Source organism: Colius striatus, chromosome 20 (genome assembly GCF_028858725.1).
Source record: "Colius striatus isolate bColStr4 chromosome 20, bColStr4.1.hap1, whole genome shotgun sequence".
NCBI lineage: Eukaryota > Metazoa > Chordata > Aves > Coliiformes > Coliidae > Colius > Colius striatus.
Genome location: NC_084778.1, coordinates 746,031 through 765,928, shown reverse-complemented (window position 1 = coordinate 765,928; position 19,898 = coordinate 746,031). Strand labels below are relative to the sequence as shown.

Below are 19,898 nucleotides of genomic sequence, written 5' to 3'. Positions count from 1 at the left end.
AAAGGTGAAGGTTTCCTACCAACTGAAGATCTAGAAACCTTGTTTCGTAGTGAGGTTTGAGAAGCCTCACCTTAAAAACCGTGATTGGGAATTGAGGCACCATAATCTCCTTGCTCTAGTTTTGTGGTTCTCATTATAAAGTTCTATTTTCAGAATCTAATTACTTTAAGTTAAAATACTTGCCATGTGCAAAGCACCTTATCATTTCTGAACTACTATGCTTGCACCCTGTAAGCTCTATGGGAGAAAGACTGGTGTCGTGCCTACATTTGTGGAAACTTGGATACCACGTGCTGGTGCTTCTGCAGATGTCAAGTGATTTAGTGGTAGACCAAGTAATACTCTTACACTTGGCAGTGTTCTGCCAGAATGGGATTACTACATTTTCTGCCCTCTTGAGAGAGGAAGAAGAAAGCAGTAGACCCAACAGCCACAAGAAAATCTGTCTAACTGAGAAAATGTTTTACTCTTAATAAGTCTTTTCTGGGAGATGAAGGAGATGTTTACTGTCACACCCACTCCTCAGCTCAGGGTGTTGATCTCACTTTGAGCTGCAGCATGTGCTGGTGGCAGGCAGTATATGCACTGATGTACATGTGTCCAGGCACTTAGCTATCCAGTTCAACTGGGTATATATATGTGTACTCTAATCAAAGAATGATGACACTACATTTAATGCAGACTCTGAAATGCAGTGCATAATGCCCTTTGCTTAATACTTTTTTCCCTAGAAGTGTCTTCACGTTGTTTTGACTCACCATCTGAGTTGAGAATGATAAGAACTCTAAAATATACTTTTCTGATTTGGAGAAATTGTCTAACAGTAGTATGTGATGTTCTAAATCTTTTATTCTGTAGGTCAGTAACAGATCCACGAGATGGAAAGAGAGTTGCACTCAAAAAGATGCCCAACGTCTTCCAAAATTTGGTCTCTTGTAAAAGGGTCTTCCGGGAGTTGAAGATGTTGTGTTTTTTTAAGCATGACAATGTAAGTAAAATCAAAGTAATTCTGAAGTCTTTGATAAAGCCTATTTGTAAGCTGGAACTATCAATAACATTTTCTTTTCTTGATAGAATATCTAAAATGCTTTAAAAATTCTCTAATATTACAGTTATCAGATTTCCTTGGAAACTCAGATATTACTGTTGCAAACACTGTAAACAAGGAAATCATCAGAATCTAAGGATATTCATAATTGTCCTTCCAAAGTGTTTACAAAGACACAAGCAACACACTTCCACCTAATCTTACTTCAGGCTTAAACAAATGTCAGTCTGAACAAAGCTATGCCAGCTGGAGATGCTTTTGCTTCCAAGCTATTTCTTCCTCTCTCCTTTGTTGGAGTGTCTTGCACTCTCAGTTTGTCCAGCAGAGCAGTTGTGCAAGCACTCCCAAATCTGCTTTAGGTAAAATCAGCTAGGTGAAGTTAAAAGGTTTTTTAATTATTGTGACTGATACAGTTGTGTCTGAAGTGACTCAAAAAGTACAAACAGGAACTGTTCCACAAGCACAGCTGTGGATGTGGTAACTTCTCCCATTGATGAGCAGCAGTGAGCGTTGGGAGTGCTATCTTCTAGTGGAATGGGATCAGGAAGTGTATTTCTGCTTCAGAACATGTAGTGGTATAGAGTATTGGTTTGTTTCTATGGGACAGAATAAAGCTAAGCTCTGTGAGAAAGGTACAGTCTGTCTTTTGGAAAGGGATTTGCTTTTGTTTGACTGGGACAGGTCTTGATCTTGTGTGGTGTTTCCTAGGTACTCTCTGCCCTCGACATACTCCAGCCTCCACACATTGACTATTTTGAAGAAATGTATCCTAAATATAAACTAGAGCATCTAAATGGAGGTAGGTGTGATTTTCATTAGCTTAGAAACAGCAAGCAGCTGATGGAAGCTATTCAGTAGAACTACAGAAACTTTGAGCAGTTTTATTTGAAGAAGTGAATCTGTGCTGTCAAGAGCTCTTGGGTAATGTTAATACTGGAGGTGAAATGGTGCAGGATTGAACATTAAGCTCTGAAGATGTAAGAGCCAGTAAATGCCAGGCATTGTGGTTTTGTCAACAGATGCTGCTGCTACTAGTGGCCATCCCCCCCAAGATACTTCCTTGAAAACTATATCCAGTAATTAACTTCCTTTCAGTTAATAGTACCTTAAAATACTTGCTCATGTTTTCAGAGAGTGCTGCTGTCACAGGCTTTGCAACCGTGGCTTTTCAGGGATGTTTCAGCAGACTGGCTGGGTTGTGGTTTTCCTTCTTCAGCCTCTATCTTGATCAAGGAAGCAGGTTTCTCACAGATGTGTGTGCTGTTTAACATGTCTCTGAGGCCAAGGGACATGCTATGGCTAACTGTATTGTAAAACTGGATTTCAGTACGTAACTTGACACGAGAATGTCGTGGTTTGGGTTTTTTCCTTTCTCAGACTTGGGTTTATCTTGCTTTTTGGGGGCTGGGAATTTCTGTGCTCGTGTGGACTGAGCAGTCAGTCATCCAGCTGGGTAGGCTCCTACTGACTCTAGTTGGAAGAGAAGTTCTGTGACTCAAAGCAATTTGTTTTAATACTTACTCTAATTTTTTAATTGCTAGAAATTACTCAAGGCAATGAGTTCAGTACAGATTGTCATGGCACAGAAGGTACCTGCTAGAACCACTGTGGGACGTAGAACCAACAATTCTTTTGAACAGGGGTAATTCTGTTCTCTGCAGAGACTTTCGAGCTACAGACCAGGAATCATACTAAAGGTTGTCTGCCTGGATTAATCCTTCTGTCTGTTCTCTCTCTGTGCTGTTTGAACAATGTAATGCTGTGACTCAGTTTTTGAAAAGTTGTTAGCTAATACAAACCTAAGTCCATAACCAGCTCTGAATGAGGTTGTTTATATTGTAACTTGATGTGTGTAGGGTAAAAAGCTCTTTACCTGGCTCCTGCTGAAACGGTTTTAAGATGACTTGCAGAGTTTTATGAACTGTTTGTATATTTTTACAACATGCTGTTAGTAACTAAATGCACTTTGTAGACTTCAGCACAGTGGTATTTTAGAGAGCAGATGATCAGGTGTCCTAAGACATTGACGTTTCCATTATCAAATTTGCATTTCAGTGCAGGGACCTGCCATACAGCTGAGGTCAGCTAATAGACCTTTGTGTTTTCTGTGAAAAACCCCAAAAGCAAACACTGGAAAGTAAACTCGGTGCTGGATTGCTGAGAGCAAACACTTGAATCATGGCACATTCAGTTGTGTGTCATCTCATTACACTGCTGCTCCTTTTACAGCTTTGCTTGCAGGCTTTCAAGTTTATAATTCATAACCAAATGATACAAATGCCTCCCAAATCCAAAATTGTTACCAGAATCTCCTTGAAAATCAGGCAGGGAGTGTCTGTTAGAGGCCTGCTGATCAGTGCTCAGCTGAAAATGTCTGCATGTACATTCAGGAGCATCTGTAAAGTGCTGTGATTGAGGATTGGTTTTACTTTCTAAAATGATATGGGTTTTATACAATTGTAATTGGGATCTGAGAGCATTTTCTGTTGCTGGGATGCATAGTAAGAGTTTGGTTTAAAAACAAGAAGGAATGCCCTGCACCAGATGTCCATGTCATGTGCTCTGCTTGTCCTCCCAGTGGCTTCATTATGCTGGTGTCAGCCTTCAGTGGAGCTGCTTGAGGTTCCCTTGCACTCACGCTTACGGTTGGACTTTGGAAGGTTGTTTTTAATTGCTAATGGGTCTTACTCCTTTTTTTTTTGTATGACCCACTTTACAGGACCATTACTGGCTGGAATATTGTCATTCTTTATTTTTAGGTAAACTGAACTTTGAAATATAATCTGATCTATTTATACTTGAAATTGATGGTTGAAGAGAGTAGGTGTATTTTAAACTCAGTGATTTTAACCCAAGTACAGCGTGATATACTGATTGATAAACAGATGGATTGGTTGAAAGTATTGCTTTACTATACTGGGGCTTTTTTGTATGAATGTTGGATAAAGCTTGTAAATTTTGCCTTGATATTTCTTTCCTGTGAACAGCATACAAGTAGTCTTCAAAAACTGGATTTTGGTTATTTGCACTAGTTCAATGCCCTCATTTTAAAGCAAGTCATATGAGTTGTAAATCAGATCTAGGTTAAGGATTACTCCTTCCATGTAATTGTACAATCAAGAATATTTAAATGGGATAAGCTGATATTTATGGGCTTATCTACTCCCAAGTTTTGAATTGAAAACCAGAAATGTTAGTGTCCTTCATGGTTAACTGATTGTAAGTCATTCTGACTAGTATGTTATGGGGCTGTCTCTTTTTGCATTTCTGGACTCTAACATGGGGAACAGAAGGCCATTTGCTTTGCATACTTATTTTCTCCTTTCTTTTGAAGCAGTTGCAGAAAATGCACTTATGACCCTTAAATTCACCAGGAGAATGAATGACCAGGTGTTTCAGTTTACGTGCACGTTTTAAATTGTGTGTGCTTCTGCTTACAAGAGGTGTGAGGAGAAGGTATTTCAGATTTGCTTTGAGAAAATCAGGTAACCATGTCCCATACTTGGGGGAGAGAGTTGTAAAATTCCTGCCAACATCATAGTGATGTTCCATTTTTACCATAAGGTGTGCTGATCAGTGCTAAAGGCGTGAAGGGACTGAGCTGGAACTGCTTGATGTATTTTATTCTTTCTGAGCAGTTGCAGTGCCTTTTTTGGAGAGAGAAAAAAATAGAAAGAAGTTGTGTGAATGGCATGTGGCAAATGAACAGACAGAGTTAGTTTCAACAATTCAGTGTCAGGTCATTGCTAAGTGTATTTTGTAACGAGAACACATGAAACAGACTTAAAATTTTAATGAAAAATGAAAAGATTTCTAAGCAAACTGGTGATGGAGGAAAGAATTCCTAATCTAGTGAGCTGTTTGTTTTAGAATGAGAATTCTTTGCATGCTGTTAGATTGAGATACAACTTGAATGTATAATGAAGTGAGCATTTAACACTTGATATGGGTATTGATATTTTTGCCAGTATCACCTGGTAACACAACAGTTTATGTTGTTAGGTCAGGCAGGATTATGACTTGGATTCTCACTAGATATTGATGAGAGCAGAAGACCTTGATGTACTTTCCAGAGGAAATGGAAGCACGGTGGTGTTATTGTCAAGCCAATAAACTGTGTGAGAGAGAGTCCTAGATGTCTGCTTGAATGAACTGTCTGCCAAAACAGCTCTGTTCTTTCTGCAACATGAGGCCCTCTGGCCTTGGGTTAACATTTTGCTTTATTCAGCAGTAAAGTCGTGATATTTTTACTCCAGCATTTGCAAAATCTAGTTTGGTATTATTGCCTGGAACTGCAAATGCTTTCCCTAATATGCATTGATATGAAATTGTTTCTATTGAGAAGATTGTGTATGCATGAGGAAATACCAGGCAGGTTTTAAAGCTGAATATCAGGTATTGCAAGCAGGGATCTTTCTAGCAGAATCTGCTGGCAGTATGTGCCTAGCAGTCAATGATTCAGTAAAAATAGACTGAAATTTTCCCCTTGGCTTTTTTTGTTTTAAACTTTTATAGGCACCCAATAAATTATCTTCATTCTAACTTAAGGATTATGCCTTGCATTTTGAACAACCTGAAATGACACCATGAGGGAAGGTTTTAAACTTCAAACTTTGTCATTTGTAGAATCAGTTATCAATAGTAGGCACTAATTTATCCCCAGGTCCACGACTGATTCATCCATGTGCTGCCTTGTACTGTTTTGCTTTTTTCTGCCCATGGAGGTGTTTGATAAATCTACTGCATCTGTCCGTAAGCGCTGTAAATGGCACAGCAGTGATGTGCAGGAAGTGCTTTGCAACACAAATGTGTTTTCCCTTTGAATATCAAATTCAGGTAACCTCCAGGCCAGAGAATTAAATAACCAAGTGAAATTTTCAAACTAGTTCTGAAGTAGTGGAGTTAATTTTTGTGTTCTGCAGACAGCAACCTTCTGTAGCTCTGGGGAATGGCTCCCTGTTCCACTTCAGACACGTCTGTTTTACTGACACCGGAGAATCTGCATGTCTCTTGCTAACCACAGCACAGGGCCAAGAAAACTTGTCACAGCAAGCCTGTACACAACCTTGCAGGTGTGGTATGACAGATGTATTTGTCTTTCCCAAAACAGAGCTTCCACAACATTCAGGCTTTGTGTCAAAAATACATAGGTAGAATTATTGAGATATGAAGATTCATTATTTTATTGTGCATAACACAAAATGTGGTGCTGTGAGCTGCAGGTGATTGTACCAATGCCATTAGCTCAGAGTGGATTGATGATGTGGTGCTGCTGTGGAAGGCTGGGAACTCCAGGTCCTGATGAGTTTTGAAACTGAGCAGGAGTGGAGAGGTGGGAGCTGCTGCCTCACTTAAGTGCTTCTCTCATTGTCCTGCTCAGTTAGGTTGAAAGGCTGAATTTTCTCTGTATTGGGAACTCATCAAGAGCTTTGAAGCTCTTGCTTTTCACAGCAATAAGATTCAGATGGAGTTTCAGTGTTTTCCTTGTGCTATGAAGAACTGTCTTTTGTATTTCTCACCCTGACTCCAAAACCCTGTCCCCCCTCAAAAAGCTCCCACTATTGCTTCTCCATGGTCTTTGACACCTGCCACAGATGGCCATTTCTGCATTGCATAATTGGAGGTGATTTGATGGCAAATGTACTTCTGTCAGTGACCTTACACATGACATAAAATTCAGCAGATTTTAAGCATGAGACATAATTTACACATTCATGAGAATCGTTATTTTTTCAATAACTGCTCCATTATTCTTACATGGATCAGTTTTGGGTTTTCCTTGTTTTGAGTGTCGATACAAACTGAGAATGCTATAAAAATGTTTCTGGGAAGCTGTAACTCTATTTCTTACAGTATCATGCAGATAGACTCCAGCTAATCCACCTGCCGCAGATCTTGTTCACAGAACACTGGCCTCTTCCCAGAAGTTGAGTTTTGCAGTATGCAGAGACCCAGTGAAGAAGGAGCCAGGCTGTTGTGAGACCACCCTGTCACTGAGTGTACTTGATTCCTTTCTGGAATTTGCCTCTTACTCTGTAAAATTTACCAACTGAGCAGGTCTCCCCGTCAACAGAGCCAGGGAAGTTCTTTTGTACAGTGCATTTACCTTGGTAATTATTCTGAAGCAAATTGGTACATTTGTAGTTCTAATTTTATACAGCTACTTAACTAATTACTGCTGTCAGTAGCAATTTTTATCTGGTGGTAGTGTTCAGCTTAGCTGTATATTACGGCTTCAGTGACCCCCTCAGAGCCAGCATAGTTTAGGGTTCTTCCTAAAAAGCCAAGTGCAGGTACCTGTTTGCACACTGGACTGGGATGCCATTAGGGCTTTGTAGTTTGTTTTGCTAAACATTGGTAGCACTGGCCGGAGCAGTCATTGACCCGCTTGGGTACCAGCTGTTTAAGAAGCTGCCCTATTTGTACAAGGCAGGAACATCAAGCAAGTGCTGCTTTTGCTCTTGGTTAGAGCCCCTCATTAAATTACCTAGAGACAATAATCAGATAGCTGCTGTTCAAGTTAATGGCACCTCGGAGGCCCCGTCAAGAGAGCTTTATTTAATGCGCAACAGACCTGGAGTGGTGCAGGTGCCATTTCAGGCCCTCATTTAATTTAAGCTGCTTTAGTTGGCATGGCAACTAGTTGAGACATCTGGGAGACATTATGCTTGGGATTGAGATTTAGGAGGATTTGTGGTGTAGCAAAACAAAAATCTTATCATAATAAATTGCAGAGTAATGCTTTAGGGTTTAAAAAACATTTTACATTAAAAGTGAAATGTAAAGATTTGTTGCAGCCAAAAGGTACAAAAGGTACCAAACAGTACGAGCCAAAAGGCTGCTATAAATATTTAAGAGGGTGTTTGTAAAGGGAAAAGGAAAATGAGAGGCCGAGGAATGGTGGTGCCGCTGGGCTGTGGCTTTGCTGTGTGAATCCTTTATGAGTGCAAGTGGAACTGGGGATTTTTTCTGGTCAGAAATGGCAATTTATAACATTCTTTTTCGTGTGGTGTGTTGATGGCAGAGAACAATTTGGCTGATAGGGATTTGTCCAGATAGGGTCTGCAGAGCACCAGATGGGAGGAGAACATCGATGAGATAGAGATGAAAGAAAATGCAAGTTTTCTCCAGATGGTTACAGGTGCAACGTGACCCTTGCCAGTGAGTTGGTGATAATGGTAAGATCAAGTACCAGTTTCTGCTGAAGCCGGCTTGCTTACTGTGGTACCAAGAGATATGTATCTTAACTGAAGTCAGCGTTTGCTATTATATTTCAAACTTGATACGTAGCAGAGCTGGTCATAAAAGAGCACTGACCCAACTACAGGCTCCTACAGGATAACAGTGAGATTTAAGAACAAAACAAACCTAAACCCTCAGCGCTGACCCAGTTAGCTTTGCTTTCATAGGAAAGGTCGGGACAGCACACCCGTAAAATACCACCATGAGGTCAGAGAGTTCATCAAGTTACCGGAGCTCGTGCGTGGCAGATATGAGGGACGAGTGGAACTGAAGCGTGTCGCTTCCTCCTGCACAGCAGCCCCTCGTTCCTTCCCGCAGAGGGGAAGGGGAAGCTGGGCACAGGAGGCACCTCAGCTGCTCCCGACCCTCACAGCACAGCACTTTGTGTTTTTGGAAGGCTGAGAGCTGACTGCGGCCTCACCTTCCACTGTGAATGAGCCTGGTACAGCAAGGGAGATGCTAGATTGGGGCTCAGCAGTTACAGCTTTGTTTCTAACTCTCTCCTTGATCTTTTGCATGACCCTGGCAGTGTGCACCACCTCCCTGCTATATTTTTGTCTGTGCTGAATCTTGAAGGGCTTGGTGTGACTGGTACTGCTTAATGCCCAACACAGGGGGCTCGGTGAGACGCTGGATACCTTGCTGGCCACAGCAAAAGCCGTTTGTCCTCACTGCCCTGTGTTGCTCCTAAGCAGTGCACGTCTGTAGTGTCCCAGGTATTTCTCAAAACCTTTTTTTGCATGTGTTTCATTACTGTAACATAGTCAGGAAACTGACCCTATGATACTGGGTTTGTGGGTTAAGATGTTATTTGTGTTCTTCTGTATTTCTCCTTTTTTAAAGCATTGCATTTTTAGTGTTCTTAGTGCTTCATGAATAAACACAAAACCCTTCTCAATAAACACAATGCCCTTCTCAGTCTCCACCTTACCCTAGCACCAGCCACAGCATATACTCTTGGTATGTTCAAGTATTTGTGCAAGCTGCCTGTGGGCACGACTGTTGCTGTGCTCTCTGTCTGTGAGCACCCAACACAGTGGGATTTGTTTGTTTTACATTTTCCCTTTTCACCTCCTGTTATAATCCAGAAGAGGGTTTATGGCTGGGATTTGTGTGCACATTTACATGATGCGTGAGAAGGTGAAACAGTGGATGCTGCGTCCCTTTGGGGAGGTGTATGTGTTTTTCAAAGTCTTTGTTACTGATTGTGTGGCAACCCACAGAACTCCTGACAACTGACTCTCCCAGGCTTGCACTTGCCAGTTTGCCTGGTTCAGCTGTGTCTGTTTGCTGTGAAGACGCTACTTTAGTTGTTTGTAATTTGTGGTTTACCCATCCTAAGGAAAAGTTGAAATGTTTCAAGATGTCATTACTTACATTAACATGTTATTTTGTTTTCTGACTTGTAATTAGAGTGTGGAATAATTTTGTAACAACTTCCTTAATGCAAATGCTACTGGATTGAGTCATCTGTTTTCTTTCACAACCCGTTCTGTATTTCCATTCTTGGGAGAATCTGGAGACTTGGCCTCGGAAGAAACTTTGTTCGTTTTCACTCAATGGCTCTGACCTGTAAGAGCTCAGATTCCTAGGAGTTAGAGTAAATGTGTCAAGAGATTATGTGCTGGACTTTCTGCTTTTGCCTTAACTAATAAATTGAAGATATGTTGTCACTGAATTGATGCAGAGTGACCTCCATAAGATTATCGTCTCTCCTCAGCCACTCAGCTCGGATCATGTCAAAGTTTTTCTTTACCAGATTTTAAGAGGTAATTTTTCTTCTTTTAAATGTGATGAAAATGATGTAGTTGTGTAGTAGTACTATTTCTTTTTTCTTGTTTATTAATGTTTATTCTGAAGACATCCTCATATTGAGGAAGTTTCCCACGGAAACTCCGGTAGCTCATGTGCACAAGCAGCTCCACGTTGATATCATTTTCTCCACTGTCCCTGTCAGTGATTTGTTTTCTGCATTAATTTCATTTTCTTAAAAAAAAAGTGTACTTCAGGGAGAGCAAGAGCACAAAGAAGGAAGCATAAGTGACCTTTTTTCCCTAACCATCTAAACATTAGAAACATCCCCAGTGGCTGTGATCAGATGCCCACAGTTTGTTTGCTCTAGCTTGGGTATTTTGCACTACTGAAGTTGAGACAGGCCTGGGCTTTACTGCAGCTTGGGCCTGTGTTCTCTTAGCCCTGGTTTACATTTTCTGCTGCTGGCTTATGAGACTTTACTTGGAAAAAAGTAATTTTAAAACAGATAAATTAAAATAAACCCCAAACCCGCAAGTTGCAGAAAGGAGCCTGGTTCAACCTGAACTGCAGCTGTTACCTGGGAACTTCAGCCCAGTTTTAGTGCAGCGAGAGTTAAAATTGTTACTGGGAAGCAGAGCAGCAAGAGGCATGTGTCAGCACTCAGAGCTGTGATCAGCAGAGTATCCATGTCACAACCAGTGAGGTGGTGGTGGTGTTTTGAAATTGCTGCTGAAATTACTTGCTCTGTCTAGTTTGTTTTATCTTTTCATTGAGTGACTGGGTGTGCTACAGCTGAAAGTCAGAATCGTATAAAAAATGAGTCAGTGGCTAATCTTTGCTGATCAGGAGTTGCAGGACCCTCCAGGTAAATGCTGTCAGCCTGTAACTTCTTTCAAAGAGACAAGTATTTATGTTCATTTCGTTTAATGTTTCAGGTCTGAAATATCTCCATTCTGCTGGCATTTTGCATCGAGACATTAAACCAGGGAACCTCCTTGTGAACAGCAACTGTGTTCTTAAGGTGCTACTTCACTTTATTGAAACTGTACATCTGTTTATGCTGTTCATTGTAAATCGTTTGTTGTTCTTTTAAACAAAAGCATTTCATAGGAACATTTTTCCCAAAAGTCACTTTAAAAGGAAAAAACCCCACAGGTTCTTTAAAAATTATAAATGAAACAAAGATCCTCGTCCCCCACCTCTCCCCAAGTCTGTGAAAGCAAGACTGTCGTGATTCTTTGATTTGCCTGGCGTGGGATCTCTTGTGCCCTCAGCGGTTGCGAGAGGCAGGTGTTGTAACATTAGTGCTGAGTGTGCTGGTCACAGCATGGCTGTGAAGAACACCCAAGACCCTTCCAGTAACTTCTTGGGCCCATAAATCTTTGGGAGGCTTAGACACGTTGTGTACCTGTGCCAAAGATATAAACATAGATAGATACATATTTGCTAAGCATCCTAACTGTGGAAGTTTTGCTGTTTTCTCGAGTTCTGATTCAAGGAAATTTAAGAGATTCCCAAAGCCAGAGTGAGTAGCAGGCTGAATCTTCCTGTGACACTTTGAGACTTACCATGAACAAATGAAATCTGGTTTGGGATTAAGTGTTCTGTGCACAGACATTGGCAACACGTTTGGGGGTTTTCTGAATGCAAAGTTCCTTAATTTGTAGATGATAAATGTTCTAATGGCAACTAAAAATGCACTGTGATGTCAAAGAAAACTGTAGGAAGTTTAAATGGATGTGGGATAAAGTAGCATAATTTCTTCCTGTTCCCCTTTCACTTGGCTTATGTGGTGTGAGGAGACGTTTATTGCTGTGCTCTGGGATTCCCTGTTACCAGCACGTTGCCTATTGGAAGTGCATTAAGCGTTTGGGTTATTTTAATTGTTTTATTTACCTTCTCAATTTAGATTTGTGATTTTGGATTGGCCAGGGTGGAAGAATTAGATGAATCTCGTCACATGACTCAGGAAGTTGTCACTCAGTATTATCGAGCTCCAGAAATCCTGATGGGCAGCCGTCACTACAGCAATGCGATTGACATCTGGTCTGTAGGCTGCATCTTTGCAGAATTACTTGGGCGAAGGATATTGTTTCAGGCACAGAGTCCCATACAGCAGGTACCATTACATTTCCCTTTACATTCTCCTCTTTTTTTACTGCAGAATTTCATGGCATCAGTTACACTCAGACTTGCTTGTTTTTTTAGTTTATTGAATCAGCTCCATGTCTCTCAGTCACATCTTTTCTACCTCAAAACCCCTCAAGGTTTGGGATTTTTTTTCCCCATCCAGTTTTCCATCTCCTTACAAACACAGGTACTTTGCAGTCACTCCTCTCAGGAGTGGTGGCAGCCCTGGCCCCACGCTGCCCAGGCCCGTAGGAGGATGGATGTTCAGTCCCTGTACATGGTTCTGCTGCAGAGGGGGAAGAGATGGAGAGAACCCCCTAATTGAAGGGTTGCACAGTTTGGTGTGTAACAGCCGTCCTGTTTCACATTGCTACACCAACAGTCAGTGATTTTCATGCAGACAAGGCCTGTGTGATGCTACTGATGGGTTTATCTCAGAGTAGAGCTCTGCAGTTGCTCCTGAGCAGAGGGGCATGCTTGGAGCCAGGGTGCTGCTCTCACCACTGACAGACTTCTGAATTTACTTATTGCTTGGCTTACACAGGGCTTTTCTTGTTTGTTTTTGTTCACTAAAGGAGTCTTTAAAATATTTATTTAAAGTATTTAGTGTCAAGTGGCAGTTGGCTTGTTTCTTGGGGCAATTCTGTGTGCTGTGTTGGTGTGCACTGCTGATGTTCAACTGAGAATGTTTGGGGTTTAGACTGAGTGGCACACCATTTATAGTACTTAATAGTTTTCTTAGTGATGTAAAACTGACTTTTAAATGGCAATAAAATATTTTACCAAGCCTGTAAAAACTTGAGAGTCAACTTCTGTGAGGGAAAAAACGTTTGTATTTGCTGTCTACTAAATATGCTGTAAAATAATGGCTTGGAACTGTTTCATACCTCAAGTGTAACTTCTGTTAGCTTAAGAAGATGCTATCATAGTGAGATATGTTCACATATGTCTAAGACCTCAACTGTGTGTGTTGTGTGTCTGCAGTTGGATCTGATCACTGACCTGTTGGGAACGCCGTCCCTGGAGGCGATGAGGACGGCTTGTGAAGGCGCCAAGGCACATATACTCAGGGGTCCTCATAAACAGGTATGGCTGGAGGGTCAGGCCTCTTTCTTACATTGGGACAAGGCAGTCCTTCAGTCTCCCCCCAGAGCTGGGATTTCCTCCGTGCAGGGCACTGCTGCTGCCCATCACAGTGCTTCGTGGCTTGGTTCAGTTCTTGTGGTGTGTCTGTTGGTAACTCCCAAGTCTGAATATTGAACCTCAGAGCTGGTGCTGCCTGTCAGGTGGGTGAAGCTTACCCAAGGTGCTCATGGTGGTGCAGTGCCATGGGTCAATGGGGTAGTTACTCCAACTCCTCTTGAGACAAGGTGTTTTGTCACTAGTAAAGTGCATTTCTGGCTTCTGTCTTGTGTGTGGTGTTTGACTCGATGGCACAGGTGAAAGTCTCCTTTTATTTTGAGAGGCAGAGCTTTGATAGCTGTTTGAATGGAGATGTTAAATGTAAGTGATAATAGTGGCAAGAGACATAAATGAAAATTGACAGCGTAGTTCATGAAGCCCGGAGGGACTCCTGCACTGACACGATCCAGAGTGCTGGAAGTGGAAATCACCCGTTATCCAGCTCTGTAACCACAACAGTCCCACAGCTCCTCACCAAAGGGTCCCCTCACACATCTGCACACTGACCTGTGCTGTTCCTGGCAGGCTTAGCCAGACACTGAAAGCTGAGATACAACATTCAACATCGCTGAAGTAAAAGTTAATTTGAAAAAAAACAACCCAAAAAACAGACCAGAAAGGAAAGGCAGGATAATGTCACAGAGCTGACTGGGCAGTGAAGAGGGCAAACGAAATATACTTGTGAGAGACACAGAGAGATGCCTGTGCAGTAATAAAGCAGCATGTCCATCCACAGTGGCCATTTCTATGATAGTTAGATAGTAAGAATTACCAAAATTAATAACCTGCACATGTTAATACATCAGATCTTTCCAGCACTGAGGTCTGCATCTTTATTTTCTGCATGTCAAAGTAATTTCTCCAGTGCCTACTCATCACAATAGTAGTTACCATAGAAATGAGCCCTGAATATACCTTCTGCTATATTATTAACATGTGGGAGTTCTGCCTCCTTGGCGCTTTTGATTCACTACATCAAGTTGTCTCTATTGCATTTGGTGACAGGTTTTTTTTTCCTTTAACATTAATAATAGGAGGATTTCCTTAGGACTTTCTCTACCAGTTTTAAAACAAATCAAACCCTTTTTTTAGCTGTCACGTGCTGGAACTGCCACTGTTCAGCCTCTGGTCCTGCCCCTTCAAGCTCTGAGATTCGTTTTTTTACATAAAAGAAGTTTTATAGCGATTGAAACTGGGAGAAATACATTCAGTCTATGGACATGAAACATAAGTAACAGTATGCAAATACCTCCAGGCAACTTAATCCCAGTGTATTGTGTAAAGTAGGACCATTTGATAACAACTTGACTCTTCCAAAGTGCAGGAGTTGTGCTCTCAGTAGTAGTGAGCAAGAACTCTGGAGTGTATTTGTTAGACTTGCTCAGTTTGTTAAACCAGGATGTCTATCTAGAACTGAAATGAGTGCAGGGATGTCTTCTGCTCTTCTAAGCCCAGTGCCACAGCTGTTCTTGTGCAGGCCTCCAGAGCTGCCTGTCTCTTGGCCCATCGAATGATGGGAATACTAAAAAGCAAGTGAGGTGAAACGGTACCAAATGTTTCCTGCACAGATTCAACATCCTGTAGCCACGAGGTCACAGGAAAGAAATGATGAGCAGTTTGTTCTGTGTCTTTTGAAGAAAACAACCCTTGTTTTTCATGGAGTGCCACAGAGGCTGGGCAGTATCTGGAGCTCATGTGCTCAGCTAGAAACAGTGGGTTACGGCCCATCTAGCTGCTTGCTTTAATGATATTTCTCTGGTCTCAAGCACATTTCGTGTTTGAATGCAAAGTCATGGCTTTTCATCTTTTAAAACTGAGACTTTGCTGATGATAAATAGCTAACTTACCAGTTTCTTAATTAGATTAGCAGGGAGAGAAACCCGAGTTAGCAACTGGTGATTACTTTGTCGCACACACTATTTTTAATGGCTGTAGGTGAGCGCAGTGGGAGTGGAGGGGTGAAGCATCCTGGTGCTTTAGGTAAAAATAGCCTAATGCGTGAGGTTTCTGAGCAAGAAGCCCCAGCTCACTGTGTGTTGGCATCATGGGAATTTACATACTACATAGACTTTTTTGTCAGTTCTGTGTTTAAAAATTTTCCTGAAGTGGGGGCTGATGGAGCTGCTGAACTGTCAGCCCTGGGGCAGCTCACAGTGTGCTGCGAGGGGCTGGGAGCACGCTGGCAGCCCCTGCTGACCCACCTCCCACAGTAACAGGGGCTGGGGTGCATTCCCTCCCTGTGCTGGGTCTGTTAGGGGAGAGGGATCCAGCATGATGTGCTTTACTTGCTAAAAGACCTGACCCTTGATTCCATGGTAATCAAATCTTACAGCAATTCAGTCTTCACCAATTTCTTCTGCCCTGGCTAGTACTCTCCTCAGGACTGTTCCTGATCTCTAGCTGTGGGCTTGATTGCATTTTGCTGAGAAAATGCTCTTCCAAAACCTGTATGTAACAAATGCTCTTGAAGGGGCAGGGAAGCTGCAGGGGAAGGGGGGTTAGTGTAGCAATACAAGGAAGATCATCCTTCTTTGTACTGGATGCAACAGCTTCCATAAGGAAGGAATGCAATCCTGTTTTCCTGCCCCAGAATATGGATGAATCCTGCTTAATCACAGGGCTTGGATAGCAGTGCTTTTTGGTACTTATCGATCAGAAAAATGGTATGAAGTTAGAAAACATTACAGCTTTATATTCTGTAGACTGCACTTAGAGACTGAGGCTGAGAAGTGCTTAGTGCTGTTCAAGGTAAACTTGGATTCTGTGTCACTGTGGAGGTGTAATTTATACACACACTGGTGAGTTTAGAGCAAGTAAATAACTTGTATTCATCTGCTAAACAGGTAGAGGCAACAGCTGCCTGTCACATGTTAGCATTGCACACCAGTTCAGTTGGTGTAGAGTTAATGGAAATCCCGTGGATCTGTGCAAAGTTTGTCAGTGAATCTTGCCCCTTAATATCTGCCAGTGAGCTTCCAGTAGAGTTGTGGGATTTGAGGCAGAATATTGGAGTAATTTCTATCAGCTGGCCAGTATATTCTTGCCACATCTCTGTGGCAGTGAAGCACACGTGCTAGTGAAGCACTCTGTGTAATTCCTCCTGCCCTAATGGCTCTTCCCAGCACCTGCACTCACTGGTTAATACAAAGCTGTTTGAAAGGTCTTTTTATCTTTGCTTGGGGGTTTTGGTTTCTTTTTTTCAATAGGTTTGTGATTTTGCTTTCTTCTAAGTGCAAAAATGTGAGACTTTGTCCCATCTCAGTGTCTTTTTTCCCCGTTTCGCCTGTCACTTGAGAGCAGTAACTGTTCATTTGGTCTGCAGCACCTTTCTTTGCTTTGAAGAGTCACTGCAGTGCATTCTACTTCTGTTCTTAAGCTGGCTGGGAATGGGAATAATGTCAATTAAGCAGGAAAATATTTCAGTTGATTTTGGAAACTGGCGTTGTTGTGGCCTTAAATAGATCTTTGAAGCTCCTACCAGAGAGTCCAGGATATAGATGGGGCTTTAAAACCTCTGGCATGGAGCCTCAACGTTACTGATGAGCATTTATTTTTCATTTTGGGCCATTTCAGGTTTTTTTTGACTATGTGGTTCATGGGCTATAAAACAAGGGGGAGTTCCCCAGCCCCCCTTCCCCCTCCCCCAGTCCTCCAAGCCTTGGCAGTGGCCTATTTATCTCTGTGTGAAATGCTGTGTGCCTGAAGGTCATTTTAATTGTAGGAGATGTCACTGTCAGTTAGATATGGATTGCCTGGGCAAGGAAAAGCAAAATAATCCATAATTTGGCAGTGATTGAGATCAGAAAAATGAGATACTGGAAGTGATGTGGCGAATCGAGGCCCCGAGAAGCTGCAGCTTGAAGTGGTGTCTGTGCAGGAAAAGAAAGAAATAAATGAAATGTGGGTTTGCCCAAGGATGACATCTGAGCTAGGGGAAGAAATAATCAATTGGATCTCTATGACAATTGCTGCATTCTGTGATAGGATCATTGCTGGGCAGCCAGCGTTGGGCACTGCACGTCCTTTAACGAGAAGTTTGTCCTTGGTGGCCGTGAAACAACGCACTCCAGCAGTGTTTCCTTGCTGATGGATCTGACAGGACAATTGTCTGTCCTTTTCTCTCTCCCATTTCCCCTGCAGCCATCCCTTCCTGTCCTATATACACTTTCCAGTCAAGCTACGCATGAAGCAGTTCATCTCCTTTGCAGAATGTTGGTCTTTGATCCAGTAAGTATGACCTGGAATTGTTTCTGATACTTTTTGGTTTAGTTTTTGTTGTCTGCTGCTAAATGTGTACGTTACTGACACAGCTGCTTGAACTGACTGAAGTGTCGTCTTATAACCGGTCAGTTCATTTCCCCCTGGAATGGGGGTTTTGCATTTAAAGTCTAGTAGTCTTCTGAAGAGGGCTACGGCAGAGTGAGAAAGCTGAGGGTGTTCATGAATCATGCTATCTTTTCCTAGCTAGGTGTAGGTAGCAGAACATCAGCTACTTTGATGCAGTTCTAATTAGAGGTGTGTGGGTGTTCGTGGTCTTGCAACACACAAAAAATTCCTCCTGCATCCACACAGTCACAGAACAGGATTTTTCCCACTGAGGGTCTGTTTTTCTAGCACAAATGTGCTGCTGTGGATTTTGGATTTCATCTCTGGGGTTTACTATACACCATGGGCACTAGAAAACCTGGTACCTGAATCGATGATCAGAATTGTTTCATCCTTACAGAAGCCCCCTAAAGTTTCAAATGGAAAAGAGACAGATTGAGCTGCAGGGGAGAAGCCTGTCATTGATAAAGAATTCAGAAGGCAGTACCTTTTGATTATTGCTTTTTGAATCTGAAGATTGCTTTTCTGGACAAAACCATGGAAATGTTCAATAACTTCCATGTAAATAAGCCTATTCTTTTCCTTTCTGCCTTCCTCAGTAGCACACTGTTGCTCCCAAATCACGTTTCAATAGATGTGGGGTTGGTTTTTAAAAGAATCAGGACAGTCCTTTAGAACAGGTGATTTTAATTTCATCTAAAAGAATACCCTGGGAATTGGGACACGTGGGTTTTACTTCAAACTTTGCCTCTGCTCTGCAACTTTGAGCATGTAACTTTGGTTCTCTCTGTGTTTTGGCTTGTTTTGGTGGGTTTTTAGTTCACCTATAACAGCAGATTGCATTGCACCCTGAACTTGCAGCAGGGCTTCTGTCTGCAGTTCTTTAGAAACAGAGAGTGTTCTCCTTTTCTGCCAGGGTGGTGTTGGGCAGCTGGAGGCTGAGCCCTTTCCTTGCGTTATGCACAGAGAGCCTCAGTACTGTGGAAGCAGACTTTGCAATGGAAGCAGTTGCTCAGGCCTCTTCTTCCCTGCACTTCCCTCACCTCTTGCTTTCTGGAATTTGATGTGGAAAGTATTTCTCGCTACTCCAGATGCCATAACCCGAGTTCCTCTGTTAGCAGTGATGCTTCAACTTGTGTTCTGCTTCAAACACGACACGTTTAAATGCTTTGCAGAGATGGACCTGCCAGATGCCGTGTTTGCTAACAATTCTTGGGGCTTACTTTGATTGATTGTAGGAGTCACAATGTCAAGTTTACCTGGAGAAAGTAGCTCTTACAGAATACACTTCCAGAAATGCCATTAGCAGCAGTTTGTTAGTGCAGCACAGAAAGGTCAGTGTCAGCTTGGCAGTGCTGCTTGTTTTTGGGTAAACTCTTCCCCCCAGTGGCAGTGATTGCAGCTCAGGCGTCTGACAGAGCTAAGCCTCTAATGTGCTCAGGGGGTTATCAAACAATGTACAACAATTGATGAGTAAGGGTTCTTTAGACTGTTTCAGTACCTCTGAAAACATCCTGACTTTTTTTCCTTTCATTTTCTTATGCCACATTCCAGTCCAAAAGGATATCTGCTAAGGATGCCTTAGCTCACCCGTATCTCGACGAGGGGCGGTTGCGATACCACACTTGTATGTGTAAATGTTGTTTTTCCACCTCTACTGGAAGAGTTTATACCAGTGATTTTGAACCCATCACCAATCCCAAATTTGATGACACTTTTGAAAAGAACCTCAGTTCCGTTCGGCAGGTTAAAGGTAAGTGGTAATTAACCCTTGCATCTGCATGACCCTCCTGCCACGTCAGTGTGACAGAGGTGACTGGGCTTCATTCCATATACATCCACTTCTGCGTGCACATACGAGCTCTGTGTGAATTTATGCAGTGAGGTGTGGCATCAGACGAGGTTCAGGGAAGCTGCAGTTCTCTTCTTCTTACTGAAATGCACGTTCTGTTTTCCTCCAGTCTACTTGGAATCTTATTGAAGCAGAAAGTGCTGATGGTGTGGTGTTGTTTCTTTTTCTCCCGTGTACAGAAATAATTCATCAGTTCATTTTGGAACAGCAGAAAGGAAACAGAGTGCCTCTCTGCATCAACCCGCAGTCTGCTGCTTTTAAGAGCTTTATTAGGTAACTGTATGTAATCACTTCTGATATTAATTCACATTTCTTAGTAGTACAGAATTCACATATCCAGTGTGTCTCATGGTTCAAGTTTCC

General features: G+C 42.2%; 1 protein-coding gene across 3 annotated transcripts in view; it reads left to right on the top strand.

The window, feature by feature from the left end:
* Positions 1 to 19,898, top strand: part of NLK (nemo like kinase) — a 50,496-nt gene that overhangs the window by 29,153 nt on the left and 1,445 nt on the right. For 2 of the 3 annotated variants that reach the window (XM_062012403.1, XM_010202803.2), the window contains 9 exons: positions 859 to 988; positions 1,757 to 1,812; positions 9,953 to 10,059; positions 10,981 to 11,066; positions 11,955 to 12,164; positions 13,160 to 13,261; positions 17,498 to 17,584; positions 19,238 to 19,436; positions 19,715 to 19,808. In XM_062012403.1, coding sequence (XP_061868387.1) covers positions 859 to 988; positions 1,757 to 1,812; positions 9,953 to 10,059; positions 10,981 to 11,066; positions 11,955 to 12,164; positions 13,160 to 13,261; positions 17,498 to 17,584; positions 19,238 to 19,436; positions 19,715 to 19,808 — 1,071 coding nt within the window. Of the gene's footprint in view, positions 1 to 858; positions 989 to 1,756; positions 1,813 to 9,952; positions 10,060 to 10,980; positions 11,067 to 11,954; positions 12,165 to 13,159; positions 13,262 to 17,497; positions 17,585 to 19,237; positions 19,437 to 19,714; positions 19,815 to 19,898 lie in introns of all 3 variants that reach the window. The other variant, XM_062012404.1, reaches the window with a different exon arrangement.